General features: G+C 43.7%; 1 protein-coding gene across 1 annotated transcript in view; it reads right to left on the reverse strand.

Annotated features, from left to right (window-relative positions):
- The window catches only part of LOC144791007 (putative cation-transporting ATPase 13A4), a 331,299-nt gene that overhangs the window by 122,766 nt on the left and 188,628 nt on the right, over nt 1–19,905 (reverse strand). Inside the window, exons 9-11 of the mRNA XM_078665633.1 lie at nt 11,353–11,484; nt 6,756–6,926; nt 1,382–1,539 (exon numbers count right to left, since the gene is read on the reverse strand). Coding sequence (XP_078521759.1) covers nt 1,382–1,539; nt 6,756–6,926; nt 11,353–11,484 — 461 coding nt within the window. The remainder of the gene's footprint in view (nt 1–1,381; nt 1,540–6,755; nt 6,927–11,352; nt 11,485–19,905) is intronic.

Consider the following 19,905-nt stretch of genomic DNA (forward strand, 5'->3'; position numbering starts at 1 on the left):
AGCAGCTTGGGAATCCGGTCCTTACAGTCAACACATGCATCTTGGGTATTGGAGAGGACCACAGCCCTGGTGTGGCCGCACATCCATTACGAGTCACGTTTCATGACCTTCTCAAAGCCCAGTTTCACCCAACCACCCCTGCTCTAACCTCAAGTAACTTTCCAAAACATTTAATTATGTTATAATTGAGTAACGTTTAATTAATTCTAGACATCACTTTTAATTATTATCAATTCATAATCAAGCATGTCGTTTTTAACTTTAGGTGGTTATATTTTAGGTGGGAATGTATGTTCCTGGCCACACCTTTCCTGGCATCTATGACACATTCAAGTCAGTTTGATGACGTGCTCCTTGTGCTTTCATCCAATGCTTTGGTGCAGGATGCGCAGACACAGATCAAAGGCAGCAGAGACGGGGGAACAGAATCTGCATTCAATGACTACTGAGGCATGTTTTTGTCACATTCACAAAGGGGATGGGTCCCTCGGGGACCCCTTCCAGTTTGCAAATGGGTTACCACTAAATGATTTCGGTCACAAAACATTAATACATACCATTCCAATTTGGTTTTTGGAAGGGATGCCCTAAATACGCCCCTTCCAAATACTGAAATTATATTTAGTTGAAAACCCAGTTTGTGGTTCTAACATAACCAAATGCCTTTTTGTGGTCACAAAAGGCCTGATTCTGCAAACTGGAGGTGTGCAATTGCAAACAGTCTTGGTATATCAGGCCCTTAGATGTAGGAGCTTCGGACATAAGATTGTTGTATGTTTTGATCTGAAGGGAGTGTATGGGATTTCCAGTTGACAGAAGTCCAATAGGAAACTACTGTCAACACAGAATTTAAACCTCAGTCAGTGATTTCTACAGTCAGGGTTTTGAGGTTAATGAGTCGAGGAGGAGAGAGGGAAGACTTAGATGGTCGACTCAGCAACTTCTATAAGACAGTTGATTTCTGCATAGGTCTGACCTATTTTTCACCTAAAATGGTGATATGAGTTAGATAGATGATGCGTAGGCCGGTATTGATGTGGTCAACATAAGGGGCTTATTCAGTGCTTAGAACCATGGTTTCTTTGACTTTTGCAGCATTGGATTGGCTGACACATGTTTTGAATTATGTTGCGTGGTTTGTTGACTTGGCTTCTACGGAGTTTTACTTCAAGCCAACTGAGCAGTAAAGTCCTTCTGTCCCACACCGCCAGCGTCTGCAAAGATCACTATGTGCACCTTGTCCATCCGTAAGGTATGAGGCTTAAACTTGGAGTGCCTTTCCAATGTCATGAGGTGCGTACATCAAACCGCCAACCCTCAAGAGCGGGTTCTGACAGATATGGGACCAGACACACGCAAACGGATCAGGAGAATCACTTACCCCTCTAGGCGCCATAATGCTGATCGCATAAATGACACCGATAATAGCGATGGCGATAAAGAACATAAAGAAACGTGCAATGTCCCGGTAGAGCTTGAAGTTCACCGGCTTGGGGTACAGGATGGACCTCACCATGTCCCCTTTGGTGGTGTTGAACCCTAAAGAGAACAAAGAAAAAGTGTTTGCCAACTTATAGTTTCATATAAGAGGCAACACACAGCAACAAACCCCATTTGAAAGAACATATCATAATAGACGCTTATCAATGCGTGATCAATAATGCTAGCTTATCTAGAGCCACTTTCAGGATCAAATGTGTGATGGTTATTTTTACTACTTGTACAAGATCTGCTTTCAGTCAACCAAGCAGCCACTCACACACCACAACATACTGCCAAGCCAACATGCAAGTGCCATCAGAACATGAAGGAACTGCCTGTAACATGTTTAGGGAGCAGATTAGTTTCCAAGACAGAAGCAATACCAAGAACGCGCCTCGTTTCCAAGTACAAGAAGCATGACATTTCTTCCAGAGCACCGTGGTCCACGTTTCGTTCTAGGTAGTCCACACCAAAGCCACAGTTTTACATAGGCGATGGGGTTTATTATGATGGATAATGGATTATTCCAACAATGTGCTTTTTCCAAGCCCTTTTTTCTCTACAGCCTGATGAGACCAGGTTCAGGTGCTGTTGCCTTTTTCCTCCATCCTTCTTCAAATCTATTTTAGTGTTGTATACTGTCCAGATTCCAATCTCTGGAGTGATTCTAATAAGGATTATTCTGTTTATAAAATTAATTATTCTACAAATCAATGCAGCACCTCATTACAGCAAAAGTTCTCATTTATTGTTGAATTCAAATAAGTCGAATTACAAATGAAGCATACAATTTAATATACAATACTTCGAGCCTGACCTCTCTTCAATGCTTGCGGATGGATACGTACCCTGGGCTTATTTAATTAATGTTTACAGTAACCAGTCGCTAAGGCTACCTTTATAACCATCCAACTCTTGGAGAATGGGTTTAAATCCCCTAAGATGCTGCATCAAAGATTGAAGGGATGGTCTGGGGGAACCAATGTCTGTAGTGATGGAGGTTTACCTACCTCACCCCAAGGGAGGAAAACCTTTGGCGGGGAAACTTCCCGTTGACCTCCTTGCATTTGGGAAGGTAGTTGGTGCCATTTCCACCACCAAATCTGGGCCCTGGAAATGCACCACTAAAGTGGGGGAATATCACCTTCTGGCCAAGGTTTGACTGTTTCCAAGGAGGTCTCTCACATGCTTGAATTCAACAGACATGGTAGTGGACGATATTAGCACTATTCGGTTGGCACATGGCACCTGCAATGGCGCTATCTCTGCTGGTTGGGGGGCTACTCTTGGAAGGGCTCTACACTGGGCAGTTTGACTCCGGGAGGTGTGGATGGAAGTTCTACCATGCTTTGTGGAATCCTCGTTATTGTCATCCTCTTAATCCGGTGCTGAGCAAAACACAGCATCCAGATATAAACAAAAATCTGAATTGATAGATAAAATTACAATGACCTTTCTTAAACGAAAACAATCTTTACACCAACCATAGTGGCAAGGATGCTATCGATTGTATTTCTCTCTCACCGCACTCCAAAATGAAACGTATGTACTACCGCTTTTAACAGTTATTTATCCGCAGAATTGAAAACAGCTTGAAAAGCAAATATTAAAGTTAATTACAGAAAATGGAGATAGCACAGTACAAGAGAGTGGGCCAGGTACACTGCCACATCCTCATTAATTTACAGACCTATACAAACTATAGGTGTTAGCCCCGTTTATAGTAAACTGCTGCTGGTGGTTCTCTCACATTCGTCAAACCACGAGCAATACAAACACAATCTTACATTGCATTTCAACCGTTTGAGAAATAGAGTACAATAGTTAGTGCTGATCTTCAATTTATAGTTCCTGGTCTTCAATTCTGCCATCCTTTTTATTCTAAATAAATGACTTTTTTTGGCTGGTGTTTCCACCTAAAGGAATTCAGTCTCCTTAGCTGGTCACCCACTACCGATCACCAGACGTGCCCTTCCTCAGGTGACTGAGTCAAAGTGTCCTATGTTTTGTGATATTCACAACCAGTCTTTGCCTTAATGATCACCTATCAAGCCCAGTCATCACTCCTTGTGTCACTATCTTCTGTGGAAGACACTCAGTCATTGCAGTCAATCATTCCTCTTCTGGTGCACTCGCTTCTAGTTTTGGAGGGAGTGAGGTGAGTGGGTCAAGGATGTGTCCAATGAGGATCCGATCTATCTAGTCAGAACTCTTATATTTTGTTTCAGCTTTATCTACGTTTTTAACCTAATTTGTAACCTGTACATTTTATCTTTTTCTCCACGTTGTTTTGTGCTGATGAGTGATACAAACCTGCCCACACGTGTGGGAAACCAAAGAAGTCATTTTGGGAGAGAGCGACAGGCATCGCATTATTTGTGGCTGAGCTCTGACAATAAATGGTAAGTGAAGGAAGAAGAATCACATGCGACTTTCTTCATGCCTCTGTGTTCTGACAGAAAACTCCTCCATTCACATCACACAAAAAACACGAGTGCCTATGACAGTAGAGAGGATGGTGCCAGCTGGATGGTGTGAAAGAAACTCCTCACTGCACGCCGTGCATGCGAATCAAAAACATGCTGAGAAGCGGATGGCCAAGATACCACACCACCACCTGTGGGGAGTCTTGTTATGAGATGTAACAGTCACTTATTGTCATGATCTTCACAGACAAACAGTCCCTGTAGCCACCTAGGTTGCTTTTGGAGTACGCTTAGCACTTGTCCATCATTCAAAGAACATTTTCAAAGCCCCAACCTTATGGAAATGTCTTTAATCCTAAAAGAACCCAACTTTCAGATAAATTTGCTTGAATACCACTCCGCAAGCTCTAGCTGTGAAAAGGCTCCTCACAAGTTCCAGTCAATTCAACTGACTTGCTGGTTGTCTATCAGAAAGGTGCAGCCTCCACTGTCTCCAACATATTCAACACAGGCCTAGCAAAGAGGGACCACCAGTAAGGATCCGGTCCGCATTGTTCTTATAGGACACAGCTCGCAGAAAAGGCAACCCTTAGACTTCCTTGCATTTTGCCCTCACTGTCTGGGATGCAGGGCTACTTCATAGCTCCAAGACCTGGACCTCTCAAAGGGACAGTGTCTCCTGGATCCTAGTGACAACAGATGTGGCTTGGGGGTTGCTATAAAGAATAAAGGGAAGTTGGTCTGCGGAACCTTCCACAAGGTTTCCCATAACAGGAAAATATAAAAGGTCTGGGGTAGTAAAATGGTCTAACTCGGTGTGCTCCTACCACACTTACATGTACATATACATTATTCATGGACCATAGTACTGCGTGGATACTGCTTGGATAAAAGTACTGCATAGGTTTTATCTAGCTTGATAAACTGATAGTTAGAAACAAATTCTTATACCACATTTTTATGCCTCTAATTTCAATACAATTCATAGAGGACTTAGAGTATTAGTTTGTGTTTTCTTTTGTTCCTGTGAAATTAAATAGAAAGACTTTGATCTGTAGTGTACATTGGTTTTCTTTTTGTTTTCCTGTTAGTTGTTTAATACTAGTTTCATTCATCCAACCATAATATAAATAGATCACCCGACAAATGTTTTGCCCTTATGCAGTTTGCACATGAAGATTCTTCAATGCTCTTCAAGGTTGGAGTATAAGGATTCAGGACAGAAGAACTGGTATTTGACCAAGTGATTAGTTAGTGGTTTGGCAAGGGACAGTATTCCTTCTCCTCTGGTGAGAGTTTGTGTGGTCCAATCCCCAATGTAGCCTCATTCTGCGTCTTTGTGTCTTGAAAGTTCACTGAACTGATGAGAAGACCATATAAAGGCTTCTAATGTGTTAGTTGGACAGCTCAGCTGTCTTCCACAGACAAAGCAAAAGACCACTAATGAAGTAGATGGTTCTGACATGTTTTTTTGACTGACAGCTGACACTTGCAGAGCCCACCACTGGAGCACAAAATGAAACTGGAACTAGGGGAGAAGTTAAAAATTTCAGGGAGTACAGGGGAGAAATCACTTATGGAGCTTCTAAAAATTAAGGAATAGGATAGGGGTCAAGCAAAATGCTTTTTTCAAGTGTTGCTTTTGCCATTTTTTGATGTACTTGTTAGAAACTGGATGTTACTGTTTGAAATTATATAAAAATATTTACTTTATTTTTGCTTCTTTTTGAAGGTGTTGTGTGTTTTAATGTGTGTATTATTTCATACATAATTTCTGATGTGAAATTGAATTTAATTGAGTTAGGAATGTCACACAGCTTTAACATCAGATAATGCAACTTTAAGACAGATTAGGACTGCCACGCCAAATGGTTAGAAAAATACACTAATAATTAGAGAGTTTTTCATAAATGCCAAACCATCAGAAAATTATGGGTATCATAATTTGTTACTGTAAGGGTTAATTAAAAAAACTATTACAAAAATAAAAAAAGATAAAAATAAGTTAATCACAGCTATCCTTCTTTCATACATGGACAGACTTTGTTGATGAAGCTGGTAACTGGAAGCTCACAAGGACAGGTCTGAGGCTTCTGGCTGTTATATATTTCATCTGATTCCAGAGGATTCTTACACTGTCACCATAGGGCACAAAACAATTCATTGTCTTTAGCTATAGCAAGCTGGTAAAATGGTCATTCCAAAGTACAGTCAACATAAATCTACCAATCAGGTATTCTAAATTACACGTCCAGGGGTGATTATGTCCTGGTACCTATAGCTGAAAAAAAGTTTGTATAGATTATCCCCAGCTCTCCTACTTGGAAAGAAGTAACATGTGGTTCCTCAGCTATTAAGGATAGGTTTTGTGGGTCACATTCCAGCCTGATTTGTGCTTGTGGAATGGACCTACTCAGTTGAACACAACATGAGGCAAGAATTTTGGTTAATATCTAAAAGTCTGTTGACAATTACACAATGCTGTCATGCTGTAGACAATTGAAGGACAATGTTTAGCTTCAATTACCTTCAGAACTTGAGTTGTTGAGAGGCACTGTAGATTTTATGGTCTCGCCACACAACTCACAAATAAAATGGACTTCATCTTTAGCTTTTCTCAGTTAGCTTTGGTTCCCCAAATGACACAAAACGTAACCCATAGGTTTTCCCTTCCTATGTACGCCCTGCCAGGTCCAGTCAGCGGTGATCGAGTAATACTGTCCTATGAACACCTTTCAATCTCTTTAACTATGGGAACGCTGCTTTCCTTTCTTTAATGTTTCTTTGAGTACCCTTCAGGACTTTGAACATGGCCCCCAAGAGGTAAAATACCTGTCGTACACTCACCTGTTCTCAGCACCACAGCCTTCGCTGGACCCTGGCCCGTGGACTCCGCTCGGATGACCTCGGTCCCACAGAACAGCATGTGCCTCTTATAATCTTCCCCAATAAATGTCTTCCAAGGCATGGAGTTATCCAGGTGCGGTAACTGGGTCTTCGTCACAGGAATGCATTCACCTTCAAAAAGCGACGAGGACGTGCACGTGAATCAATAGATTGTTTATTGTGGATCTGAGTTAAACAAATGCTAAAACTAACCTAAAAAATTCACTCAGTTTTATAACATATGTTGCATAAAACATAATATTAATAAAGTGAACACTGACCACAGACTAATAACTGACTTATCCCAACAACATGGAGATAGTGACCACTGTAATTTAGTTGTGCAACATGATTGTAGTGCCAAGATCATTGTGCTTTACTAACACACTTTGATGCCAGATGAAGGCAGATTTCATGTGTTTATTCAGAAGTAAAGTCACAAGAAAATATCCTCTTTGGTGAAAACAGAATGAAGCAAACAAACACACTTCACATAATCATACTGTATCATCAGAGCATAAACGTCACAAACACAAAACTTTTATAATAAAGAATTTATTTGAAAAATAAAATAAAATATAAAAACTACGTTTAAAAGAATTATTGTTAAAAATGGGAATTTCCTAGAGATTTCATAAACAAACCAGTGGGAATAACAGCACAATATGGAAGATCAAAACGGTGATGCACCGTTACATCGCAACTTTTACAACGGGAGTCTTTTACAACGGAACTTTTACAACGCAGGATCCATTACATCGGATGCCATTACAACGCATGGCATTACATAGCAGATGCTATTACAACGCATGGCATTACATCGTAAGTATAGGTAAGTATTTAATTTTTTTTAATTTTATTAATATTAATTATAATTAAATATATTTATTTATGTTTTTAATATTATTAATTTATTATTTATTATATTAATTAAAGTAATTTTTAAAATAAGTACAGGTGTACAGGGGTGTTTTTAGGTTTCAGGGTAGGGTTTGGGTTTTGGGGTACAGGGGTGTTTTTAGGTTTCAGGGTAGGGTTTGGGTTTTGGGGTACAGGGGTGTTTTTGGGTTTTGGGGTACAGGGGTGTTTTTAGGTTTCAGGGCAGGGTTTGGGTTTTGGGGTACAGGGGTGTTTTTAGGTTTCAGGGCAGGGTTTGGGTTTTGGGGTACAGGGGTGTTTTTAGGTTTCAGGGCAGGGTTTGGGTTTTGGGGTACAGGGGTGTTTTTAGTTTTCAGGGCAGGGTTTGGGTTTTGGGGTACAGGGGTGTTTTTAGTTTTCAGGGCAGGGTTTGGGTTTTGGGGTACAGGGGTGTTTTTAGGTTTCAGGGCAGGGTTTGGGTTTTGGGGTACAGGGGTGTTTTTAGTTTTCAGGGCAGGGTTTGGGTTTTGGGGTACAGGGGTGTTTTTAGGTTTCAGGGCAGGGTTTGGGTTTTGGGGTACAGGGGTGTTTTTAGGTTTCAGGGTAGGGTTTGGGTTTTGGGGTACAGGGGTGTTTTTAGGTTATATTACATTAATTATATTATATTAATTACATTTCTTAATTAAAATAATTAAATTAAATACATTATTTTAATTAATTTAATTTAATTACAATTAAAAAAATATTTAAATTAAATTAATGTCATTATATTAATTAAATAAAATTAATTACAATTTTTATTAAAATTAATTTAAATAAATAGATTTAAATTTATTAAATAAAATTAATTACTATTTTAAAATGTATTTTAATTCAATTAATTAAATTAAATTAATTAAATTAACTTAATTACATTTTTTATACTTACCTATACTTACGATGTAATGCCATGCGTTGTAATAGCATCTGCTATGTAATGCCATGCGTTGTAATGGCATCCGATGTAATGGATCCTGCGTTGTAAAAATTCCGATGTAACGGAATGCGTTGTAAAAAACCGCGATGTAGTGACACCAATCCGATCAAAACATGTATACAATTACATGGTACATACATACACGGGAGAAGACAATAGACATCAAAAGATGTTCTAATCAATGTATATGATCACCAGTAACTGTTGAATTATCTGTCAAGGTACAACACTTTATATATTTTTAAACCCTTGCAGATACCCTTAGTGAGCTAGGGCCAGATGTAGGAAAAGCGTATTTACCGATTCATAAATACCAAATTTTACCGATTCGGTATTTATGATTCGGTAAATATGAAGGAGGGAGATTTAGGAAGATTCGGTAATTGAATTACCGAATCTGTAAAAATCGGTATTTACCGAATCGGTAAATACCGATTCGGTATTGCCCATTAATTCCTATGGGTTGAGAAGTGACCATTGTTGAGTTGCGTTATGCGCCCAATGCAATCCTTTATTCCACTCAAATATGCAAAAATGTTTTTCGTAAGCACTAAGTAATACCGTGCTTGCTCTGCTTCCTGCAAACTTAATTGCCTGGTGGGACGCTCAGTTATTTATTTGTCCTGAAGATGACTGTGTACTTGTGACAAAGGTCGAAACGTCGTCGACGCAACTGTGGCCACAATTTATCGAGGACACATTGTTTTATGTGCTGCAGTCCCAGTATATATTTTTGGAACTCCAACTTTTATGTAACCTCTTTTTTGTATGCCACCTGTCTGGTTGTAAATGCGTATTAATTGTTATATGTACCAGCATTTTTGTCTGAGCCTCACAATACTACTTTTTTACTAAATAAAGAATTGTTTATATGTTTTTCTTAAAAAATTGTTTTGTATGGGCCGTGCTTTCTATTTTACCATTTTTTATTTTTTCATGATTAGGTGTATAGGGTTGTTTGATTTAAGTGTTTGTTCTATGATAATTTTGTGTACACTGTGAACCTTTGTTTGGAGAGAATACTGATTGCCCCTGGTTCAGGTGGTTAGGGCTACCCCTGTTGTGGTTAAATATTGGTCAATACTGGGGCGTGCAGATTTTGGTGAAGTAAGGACAAAAATGTGCATGTTATCCTGGTATCCATCTGGACCTCCCACACCCTACACCAACACAGGAAAGGGCTGAAGATGCACTCTTTAAAAGCACTACATAACAGTGTACTAGCTGTCCACTACCCGGCTTCTCCTCCAATCACTTGTTGACTTTACGCTTGTCTTCAACCATGTACAGTGCTCCTCTGCCTTCTGGGTAGGTTCGAGCTACGGAAATACTGTACATATATACAAACTTGACCCATTTATATGGCAGCAATCATAACTGGATACTATTAATCACACCTGATATATTCCAATTCATGCAGCATCAGGGTATGTCTTGTTTGATAAATAATGTACCCTTTGATTGGACAACCATAATTGGAGGCAAAATCAGAAACTGACTTGACATTCTCTACTGCAAAGACAGTATTGTTTTTGGTGAAAAGCATTTTATTAGACCAGGAAGCCAATGTGCATGTCCTAGAACAGGAACATGATTACATCAACAAGATTGTTGAAGGATGAAAAAAGATTTGAATACCATAATCAAAGAATCATTCTCGAAGGTGAATAATCGTGCTTCAAGACAGTTCAATACGAAGGCCACACGAAGACCCAGGAGTTGTTCATTTGAGGGGCTTGGGGCATAGGGTGCTCTTAAATAATCCTCATTACAATTCGCCCTTCATTTTTCCTAATTTTCTTTGAGGATAAAAATAACATTCTCATTTCCTTTTTTATCTTTTTGCAAATGTATAAAGTTGTGTTAAAATGATATATTTGCTTCTAAAATGATAATACTATTACTGATATATGAATAATAATATTGATCATATAAACTGAACTCGATAAAATTGAGTTCTTTCATGGCAATGAAGCAATAAGTGTTTTTTACCCTTGTAGCTGTTATGCATTATGGATACACCTCAGAAGGATAAAACACTGAGTTGACTTGTCAGAAATCATACAGCCAATCCATGGGAGCATCTCAGGACTCTGCTTCTCCTCTACTTCACTGCAATCTAGTCCAATATCTCAAATATATCCCTCTTACTCTACAAATCCCTGATAGCTCATGGCTAACTCAACTAAGAGACGAATCCCCAAAGTACGGGTCTCATATTAATGTAACCCTTATATCGGTGACCGACTCTGCCATAGTGCCAATGATAATGCGTGGATGCCTCAGTTATCTCCTGTGCATCCTTAAACCAAGCCCCACAGTCCCCAGCCCCATCGCATCAACATTGTTCAATAGCACAGCATACCAAAAATACTCAAGATTTGACCAATACTTCACTAGAGCAGAACAAGCACTTGAAGGAGCTACTGTCCCGCCACTGCAGCAAGAGCTGCACAACACAAATACTACAAGGGGAGGAGGGTTGAGAGTCAACTCATAAAGTTAGAGCAGTCCTGGCTCCATTGGGTGATTTGACACTGGCTCCTGAGAAGTCTTGCTCTAATGGTGAGATGGTACTAAAGCAACAGCACTCATCGCTGCGGGAAGATCTTATACTGTGTTTAAATAAGGGCAATCCACACTCCCCGAACGTTTCCCCAACCAAGCCTGTGCCTTAAATGTTTTGTCAAAAGGAGAATTATTAAAATTGAATCTAAGCTTTACCTGTGACCATGCCTTCATTCAAAACGCAGGTGCCGCTGATCAGGATAGCATCGCAGGATAGGAAGAAATTGTTTCCTGTTAGGACAATGACATCTCCAGGGACAAGGAGCTGTGATTCTACTTGAGTACACCCTGTTGAAAATGATAAAAACATACGTAGTTAATGTTGCTTTTCTTACTCATAAAAAGGCTGTAAGACCGTTTTAGTGGCTCCCCGGTGAGATGAATGTATGAGACATAATCCCCTAAATTGGCCATCAGGTGTAAGCATGCTAACATGGTTAAATAAATAGTATGGTCAACTCTCACATCAACAGGAGTATCTTTCATGGTTAAACATCCCACACTAGGGATGATTTACATATTCAGTATGGTCATGGGAGAAGATATGAAGCCAGGAAAGTTCTTTATCATTTTAAGAAGGATTTAAGTGGCAGAAGATAAAGACAGTGGATGTGAGTGTCCAGGACTGGATGCTGCAAAGGTCTCTTGAGCTCCCTTCCTACTATCCGAGGATAGGGGGACTCCCACTAGAAGTCAAAGTATCACCCTGTAAGTAATATACAGTTGAAAAGAGGTGTCAAATGTCTCCATAAGAGGTTCCCATTTAGAAAGAAAAAGCCACAAGGGCTAGAACAACTCCTCGGCAATCTTGATAGTACTTGATTGAGGATGATGAAAAACACGAGTTTACGACCAAGGATCTAAACCTCGCCTGAATCGGGGTTGAGAAAGAGCCAAGCATGAGTCTTCCAGAACAAGGAGTTCCAGAAAGTATCCATTTGTAGAAAAAGTGGAGGGGAAATTCAGGGAGAAAAAGGTAACAAAGAGGGCAATGAACACAGTGAACAAGAGGGGAAAAATATCTTGCAATGCATCCATTTGTAGGATGAGACTCCTTATATACGGCCTAGGCAGGTAATTACTTCACAGGAAAAAGAGTTAGAACAATCTAGGATTTGGAATCTTACGGAAGGACCGGGGACACATTATTTACACCGTTTAAATGGCGAAAGCCCTACATATGAATATACAGAATTGAGAAGCCACACTCTTTGACTTCTTTCACCGAATTTTACTGAGACGCGAAGATCGTCCCCTACAGAAACCCACTGCGGGTTGGAAGTATCACCGCAAAATACAAGCAACCGCATAACTTCAAAGAGCCTTGAAAAAGTCATGGGTTACATTCCCAATATGACAAAACACGTGTTGGCTGTGAGAGCTCAAGAATAAAACTTCACAAGAAACAACCGGATGATACTAATGCGATTCATTTCTGAAATGCAAGAATGTTGAATGCATAATTTTGAGAAAACTGAAAAGAACTTGATTTTTGACGTGTGCTAGGGAGTTTCTTTGCTTGTGTATAGGTCTTTGCCTATTTTAGAGGGAGTTGTGGTTCCCTTTACCTTATAGCACCATTCTTCTAATACCTATTGCACCATATTATAGTGGGATATTCTGATTGGCGCCTTAGAAACCTATAAACAATACCACTGGCCTAGTGTTTCCTAGGATTTGGAACCTAAGGAAAACGCACTGGAAAAGCAACCATCTTGAAGTGAAGTATTTAAATGCTCGCCATACTTTCATCTTCAGGGATATGGTGCCTCTAAGGAATGACTTGAAGTGCATGCTCTCCTCCAAGCATCCATTCTGGGACCACTGCTCCTTGATGTTGATGTACATCTCAGACCTTAGAACACCTCCACAAAAGAATGCGGTGGCAGAAATGCTGACATGAATAGAGTAGCTGATGGTAGATGCCTACTTGTGCGTGGAGGACAAAGGTTGAGAGGAGATGGCGTACTGCACGTTGAGCACAAAGGCCAGAGATACACAGCCTTCACTGGGTACGCGGTAACAGCGAACACACCACAGGAAAAGTTTACAATTGGAGTGACAACCACCAAATATTTGGGATGTGATATTATAAAGTGGTTAGAACCAAGTCCCTCGTGGGTTTGACCATTTTGTGATTTCAGGTCACAAATATCTGTTGGATATCACTCAAATCTTACACTTTTCTAGTAAGAATCACAAGTTTAGTGCCAGCAACAGTCTACAGGAAAAAACTAATTCCACCTGCAGTAATGACACAGGATTCCTCCTTGTGGCAACCCATCCATTTTAGCACAGTCATCCAAGATGATTTGCCTTTTTATGGACCCATAGTTTTTTTTTTATTATTCTGTGCACTTAACACCTGCTGGATAGGAGCAATGTGTCAGTGCTCCCAATTTAAACATGGTTAAATTGGCCTACTCCTAATGGGCATTGTTAACTTGTTCTTAAGTCCCTAGTATATGGTGTAGGAAATACACCCAGGGCCTGGAAGCTAACTGGCAAATGTATACAGAAGCACCTAAGGTGCCATCCACAAGGTTGATCAGTAAAAGATGGCTTTAGGCCAACTGTGTGTAGCCACACTGCTGCAGCATAACAAATGCTGTAAAACCTGTCAAAATGATGCATTTTGACAGGTGAAAAACATTGCTTTTAAATATTAATAAGCCACCCCTACCTAGCCCACAAAGTAGGGTATTTGATATTTAAAAGTAAAACATCTGCAAAATTAAAGTTAACACGCCCCTCAAGTGGCTAGCCCCAAAAATTATTTTCACTGGAATGGCTGCATTTGCATCATAGAAAATGGCAAAATACAGATTCTAAACTTCAATCTGTAACTTTTGTCAGAAACTATCTAAAATAGTAATTCGAAGGCTATTTTATATTTATTAAAAGACCAAATAATTGGTCAAGTGGCATTTTTTTTTGTCAAAGTATTTTTATTGATCATTTAGTGAAAAAAAACAATAGGAATAAACATGCGACAATCCCGCACTTCAACCCACGCAGGGGGTAGCCAGAACATCGCCCAAGGGCGACACGACAAAATGGGGACGGAAAATCGTACTCAAGTCTCTTCACTTGGCCTAGTGTCCAAGGTAGTGCCACTGAACTAGCATATAGGCCAACATTCAGTAAGCCATTTAGGAATAGAACGTTGAAAAGTCACAGTTGCACAGAAAAATAACAATGTGGTCTATCGGTTAATCCCCCCAGGAGGTTAGGCACAAGTAGCTGTCAATAGTGCAAAGACACCCTGCTGTGGGCACGTGGCTCGGCACGCCATAGTGTAATGTAGCATTTAGGTGGGATGTCCTAACTAACAGAGAAACAAACTAAATCACCTCCCCCCCCTCCCCAGTGGTGGTAGCAGTAAGCGCAGATCAGGAACCAGATGTATAGCGACAGGGATTCAGACCTGAAACAGGTGGAGATTGCGTGTGCTAGGCGGACAGACCGCAGATGGTAGGCCCTTAGAGAGGAATGCTACCAGCGGACCCCAGCGAAATTCAAAATTTTTAAAATCATCTAAAAAAATATCTGCCATCCTTTCCATACTAAGCAACCTCCAAAGTCTCGTGTGCCAGAGAGAGATGGCCGGAGCCTCTTTCTTCTTCCATGCTGCCGCCAAAGTAATTTTGGCTGCACCAATGCTGAGCCACAAGATCCTCTTGTCGGCCTTGGTCTGATGTTCGAGAGCAGGATCACGGAGGCCCAGCAGGGTGGAGGCCATCGAGGTAGGGATAGGGTATCCCAGCATATCCTTGATTTGGGCTAGAATTTCCTCCCAGAATGGCCGGATAATGGGACAGTCCCACCAAATGTGCTGGAAGTCCCCTAAGAACCCACATCCCCACCAACACCTATCGGAGGTACCCGGGAAAATCAGCTTTAGCTTGGCAGGGTGTAGGTACCAATCCATCCTGGTTTTTATATTTGCCTCCCTAAGCTCCACTGAGTGATTACATTTGGTAATATCAGACCATAGGTGAGTCCACTCGGCATCTGAGATGTCTCGTTGGAGGGTCCCTTCCCACATATGCATGTATCGGGGCCTAGGGGAAACTGCAGTAGTAAGGAGGAATCCATAGATGAAAGTAATTACCCCTTTCATGGATGCAGTCCTGGTCAGGAAGGTCTCGAACTGTGTGAGGGGTCGAGTCGCCGCCTCCCGCACCTGGGGGAGAGCGCCCAGTGTAATAGTTGCACGTGGTGGTATCGCTCATTCTCCAGCACCCCATAGTCCCTCCTGCAGTTCTCAAAGGTGAGCGGGTCATAGCTGTGAAATAGGTGTGTGAGTGCTAGACAACCTCTGTCTTTCCAAGCTCCAAAGGGGCCCTCGAGTGATGCCGGAGGGAAGGCGGGATTGAAATGTATGGGCATGAAGGGAGAGGGGAAGGTGGTCCATCTATCGTCTGTAGAAACAGAGTCCCAGATCTTCAAGATGGTGCTAGTGGGGGTGCTAAGGTATGCATTCTTAGGTCTATCACATTTGGGCCGCCACACCAGGTCCCAAATCGTCCTCCCAGCCACGCTCCTATCCATATGCAGCCAGTGTTTTTCTGATTCTTGTTGTGACCACTCAACTAGTATGCGAAGTTGCGCCGCTTTATAATACAGTTGCATGTCAGGCAGTCCCACGCCTCCCTCCTTCCGTGGCTTGCGGAGGACGGTGAAGGAAAAGCGCGCTCGGCCCCCCCGCCAGATGAAACGCAGCATCAGTGACCTCACCCGTCGAAATAATTCTCCGTCGAGGTCTATAGGGAGGGCCTGGAACAGATATAAGAGCTTGGGGAGAAGGGTCATTTGAATTGCGTGAATCCTCCCAAGCCAGGAGATGAACATGGGTTTCCATCGGGCCAGATCGGACTGGATCCGAGCAAGAAGCGGAGGCAAGTTAGCGGAGTACAGTTTCCCCAACATGGGGGTAAGGTGGATACCCAAATATTGAATGGAGGAATCCGTCCACGGCAAGGGAGTGAGTGACTTAAAGTGGGGAAGCTCCGACTGGGGGATTGTAAGGTTGAGGACATAAGATTTGTCGTAGTTAACCTTGAACCCTGCCACTGCCTCATAGCGCGCCAGTGCCGCCTGCATATGTGGAAGAGAGTGGCCCGGATCCGAGAGGGAGAGGAGGATGTCATCTGCAAAGAGAGTGACCTTGTGGGACTTCCCAGTGAAGGGTAGTCTACGGATGTCCGGGTCGGCTCTCATCGCTATCGCTAGAGGTTCAATGCTAAGGGCGAACAGCAGCGGCGACAGGGGACATCCCTGCCTCGTGCCCCTGGAATGTTCAAAGAAGGGGGAGAACTGACCGTTCACCGCCACTCGTGATTGGGGGAGAGGTAGTTCGCTCGTATCATTGTTATGAATTTGGAGGAGAAGCCGAAAGCAACCAGGGTACAGAACAGGAATCCCCAGTCCACCCTGTCGAACGCCTTCTCGGCATCCAGGCCCACCAGTACCGCTGGAATTTTAAACTTATTGGCTTTCTCAATGAGTTGTACCACTCGCCGTGTATTATCATGGGTCTGGCGCCCTTTGATAAACCATGATTGATCCGGATCAATGAGGGCCGGCATAAGATCGTTGAGCCGTTGGGCGATGATGGAGGAGTAGAGCTTCGCATCCAGATTCAGGAGGGCAATCGGCCTGTAGGAGGCACATTTACTAGGGTCTTTACCGGGTTTGGGGATGACGGAAATGAGTGCTTCTGTCATTGTGCGGGAGGTTCCACCCTCCTCCGCCATGCGGTTAAATAGTTGGACCAGGTGAGGGCACAGCTCAGAAGCAAATGTTTTATAGAAGATGGCCCTATACCCATCCACCCCCAGAGCCATGTGAGGTTTCAGGGCTTTAATGGCAGCCAGTACATCCTCCCTAGAGAAGGGGGCAGATAGTGCCTCATTCCATTCCGCCGAGACCTGAGGCAGTGTCAGTCCTTGCAGATATTCGGCTTGAGCGGTAGCCTCCAGGTGGTCCCCTGTATAGAGGGTCTTGTAGAAGGCCCCAAAGAGCTCTGCCTTCATCTCATCTTGATGCGTCACGTCGCCCTGTGCATCTTGAATCCCCCCTATGTACTCCCGTTCCCGTTTGTCCCGTAGCTGCCGGGCAAGGTGTCTCCCCACCTTATTGCCCTGGGAGTAAGAGTGTCGCCGTAGTTTCAGCAGGGTATATTCGGCCCTTTTGTTATAGTGGGCTCGGAGTTTACCCCTGACGGCCGTTAGTTGCCTGAGTCCCAACCTGGAGGGATTCTCCTTATGTGCCTTTTCTAAGGAGGAGAGCTCCTCCTCTAGTTGCTCACGTTCCCGTCCGCGCTGCCGATTAAGAGCGGCATTCAGTGCTATGCAGTGTCCACGAAGGTACGCCTTGAAGGTGTCCCATGTGGTGAAGACTGAGGTGTCCCCCAGATCATTGAAGGTGAAGAACTCATTAATAAGTCCAAGTAATGAGGTGCATGAGGGTTTGTCCCGAACCAGGGAGGCTGGGAAGTACCACTTGGAGTGATCTTTACTCTTCACACCCCACTAGAGCCCCACCGCAAGCAGGCTGTGGTCAGAAACAGAAAGTGGGAAAATCTTGGCCTCCCGTAGATCCCCACGAAGTGACTGGCTAAGGAAGAAGTGGTCAATCCTGGAATAGGAGCGGTGGACGTGGGAGAAGAAGGTGAAATCCCTGGACTGGGGGTATAGGAAGCGCCAAGCATCAAAAAGGCCCAAGTCAGCAATCTGTTGCTGTGTGTCGGGGGAAAACGTGCCTGTGGCTGACCTCTGGGAGTGTGTGCTATCTAGGTCTTTCTGCCATACCTTATTAAAGTCCCCCATAGCAATCAGCGGCCCTTCTACAAAATCAACAACGGCCTTCAGCAGTGTATGTAGAAAGGCATTCTGCCCTGTGTTAGGTGCATACAGTACAAGAAACGTGCAGAGTCTACCCCTCAAGAGGCCCTTAACCATGACCCAGCGACCCTCCCTATCACTCTGTACACCCATAGGTTGGAATTGTAGGGTCGAGGGAAACATAAGGGCCACCCCCCTCTGCTTCGTGGCGGCGGAGGATTTATAGATTAATGGGAACATTTTGTGCTTTAGGCGTGAGTCCTCCGTTTTAGCCAGGTGGGTCTCCTGAAGGCCCACTATATCCAGATGATGATCAATGATATACTTCCAGGTATTTTGGTGCTTTTGGGGAGAATTTAGCCCTTTAACATTCCATGTTCCTAGGGTTAAGGGTGGCATTGGAAGTTCCTATGATATAGCTCTGAAAAGGCCGATAGCCCCAGCCCACCATGGTGAGTGGCCCAATGGACGAGTCCCCCCCTCCCAGCTCCCCTCCAGAGCCCGAGCGCAGCATTCAACCACCCTCCCACCTTAAATCAGACATGCCTCGCAGGACCTCACCACCTCGAGCTCCCCCCCCCCCCCCGGTCGACCCACCCCGCCGGCAAGTTCCACGGAATCCGATCAATAGGCCTACCCCCGCTACCACCACTGCCCCCCCAACCCACCCTACCCACCCCCCTAACACCCCTACAGAAAAAACACAGTAAATAGAACAAAAGAGGAAAAGTCATAAGGACAGGGGGATATGGCACTAGTCACTGTTCTTCCTGGTCGTGTCGTCGGGCACCCTCACGATCATGGAGAGAAAGCACGAGTGTTACCTCAGAGTGGTGGCCCCCTTTGGCGCCTGCAGATGGCCCTCTCGATTTCATGAGGCCGCCTCACCGTGGTCCGCTGCTGCGTCAGTGACTTGGGCCACAGAGGAGACCGCCGCACCCCTCTTTTGCATCCTTGCTGACAGGTCCGCCCCCCCCGCCTACATTGGCTTGCCCACTTTCTGCCACTCTGCTGAACGCTGTCGTCGTCTGCCAGTTGGGCCACTGTTCCCGGAAGTCGGGTCATGGCGTTCCAAGCCCAGAAGATCCATCACCTCCTCCAAATAACGCACCTGGACCACTTATTCTGCCAACGGAAGATGAGACGAAAGGGGTGCCCCGAGGAATAGGGGACTTTTTGTTCCTGGAGATATGTGGTCACGGGCTTGAAGTCCCTGCGCTTTTGTAGTGTGGAAGCCGCTAAATCCTGGTACAGCAGGGGACGATGGTCTCGGAAGTGGAGGGGAGCCTGATCTCGTGCTTTCCTAAGTATCCGTTCCTTCAGCTGGAAGTCATGGACACACACCAGGATGTCAGGGGGTGGCGCTTGGGGTCCTCGTGGCAGACCCACCCGGTGCACTCGGTCCATTCGTATGGTCTGGATGTCCTCCTCCTCAAGACTGTGTTTGAATAGCGCCTCGACGTACTCCCTCAGGTCCGCCCCCTCACCTTTCCAGGGAACTGAGCGAATGCGAATATTGTTGCGATGGGACCTATTTTCCAAGTCCTCTGTGCGGGCCTGCAGGTCAAGGTTTTGCTCCATCAGGCGGATCACGCCTTGCTGCTGCTGGTGGATGTCTTCTGCTGTACCCACGTCGTGTTCTTCCAACGTCGCTACCCGCTCTCCTACTCCGTCCACATCTCTCCTTACTTCACGCAGGTCGGAGGCCAATTGTGAGCGCAGCTCAAATATGTCATCTTTAATGGCCGCAAAGAGTTCTATCATAAAGGCCTTGGTCGCGGGCTCATCGTTTTCACCCTTTTTTGGGGATTTGTCTAGGATACGTGAGGAGGATTGCGCCGCTCCTTTTGGGATCCCCTCC

Source organism: Lissotriton helveticus, chromosome 11 (genome assembly GCF_964261635.1).
Source record: "Lissotriton helveticus chromosome 11, aLisHel1.1, whole genome shotgun sequence".
Lineage (NCBI taxonomy): Eukaryota > Metazoa > Chordata > Amphibia > Caudata > Salamandridae > Lissotriton > Lissotriton helveticus.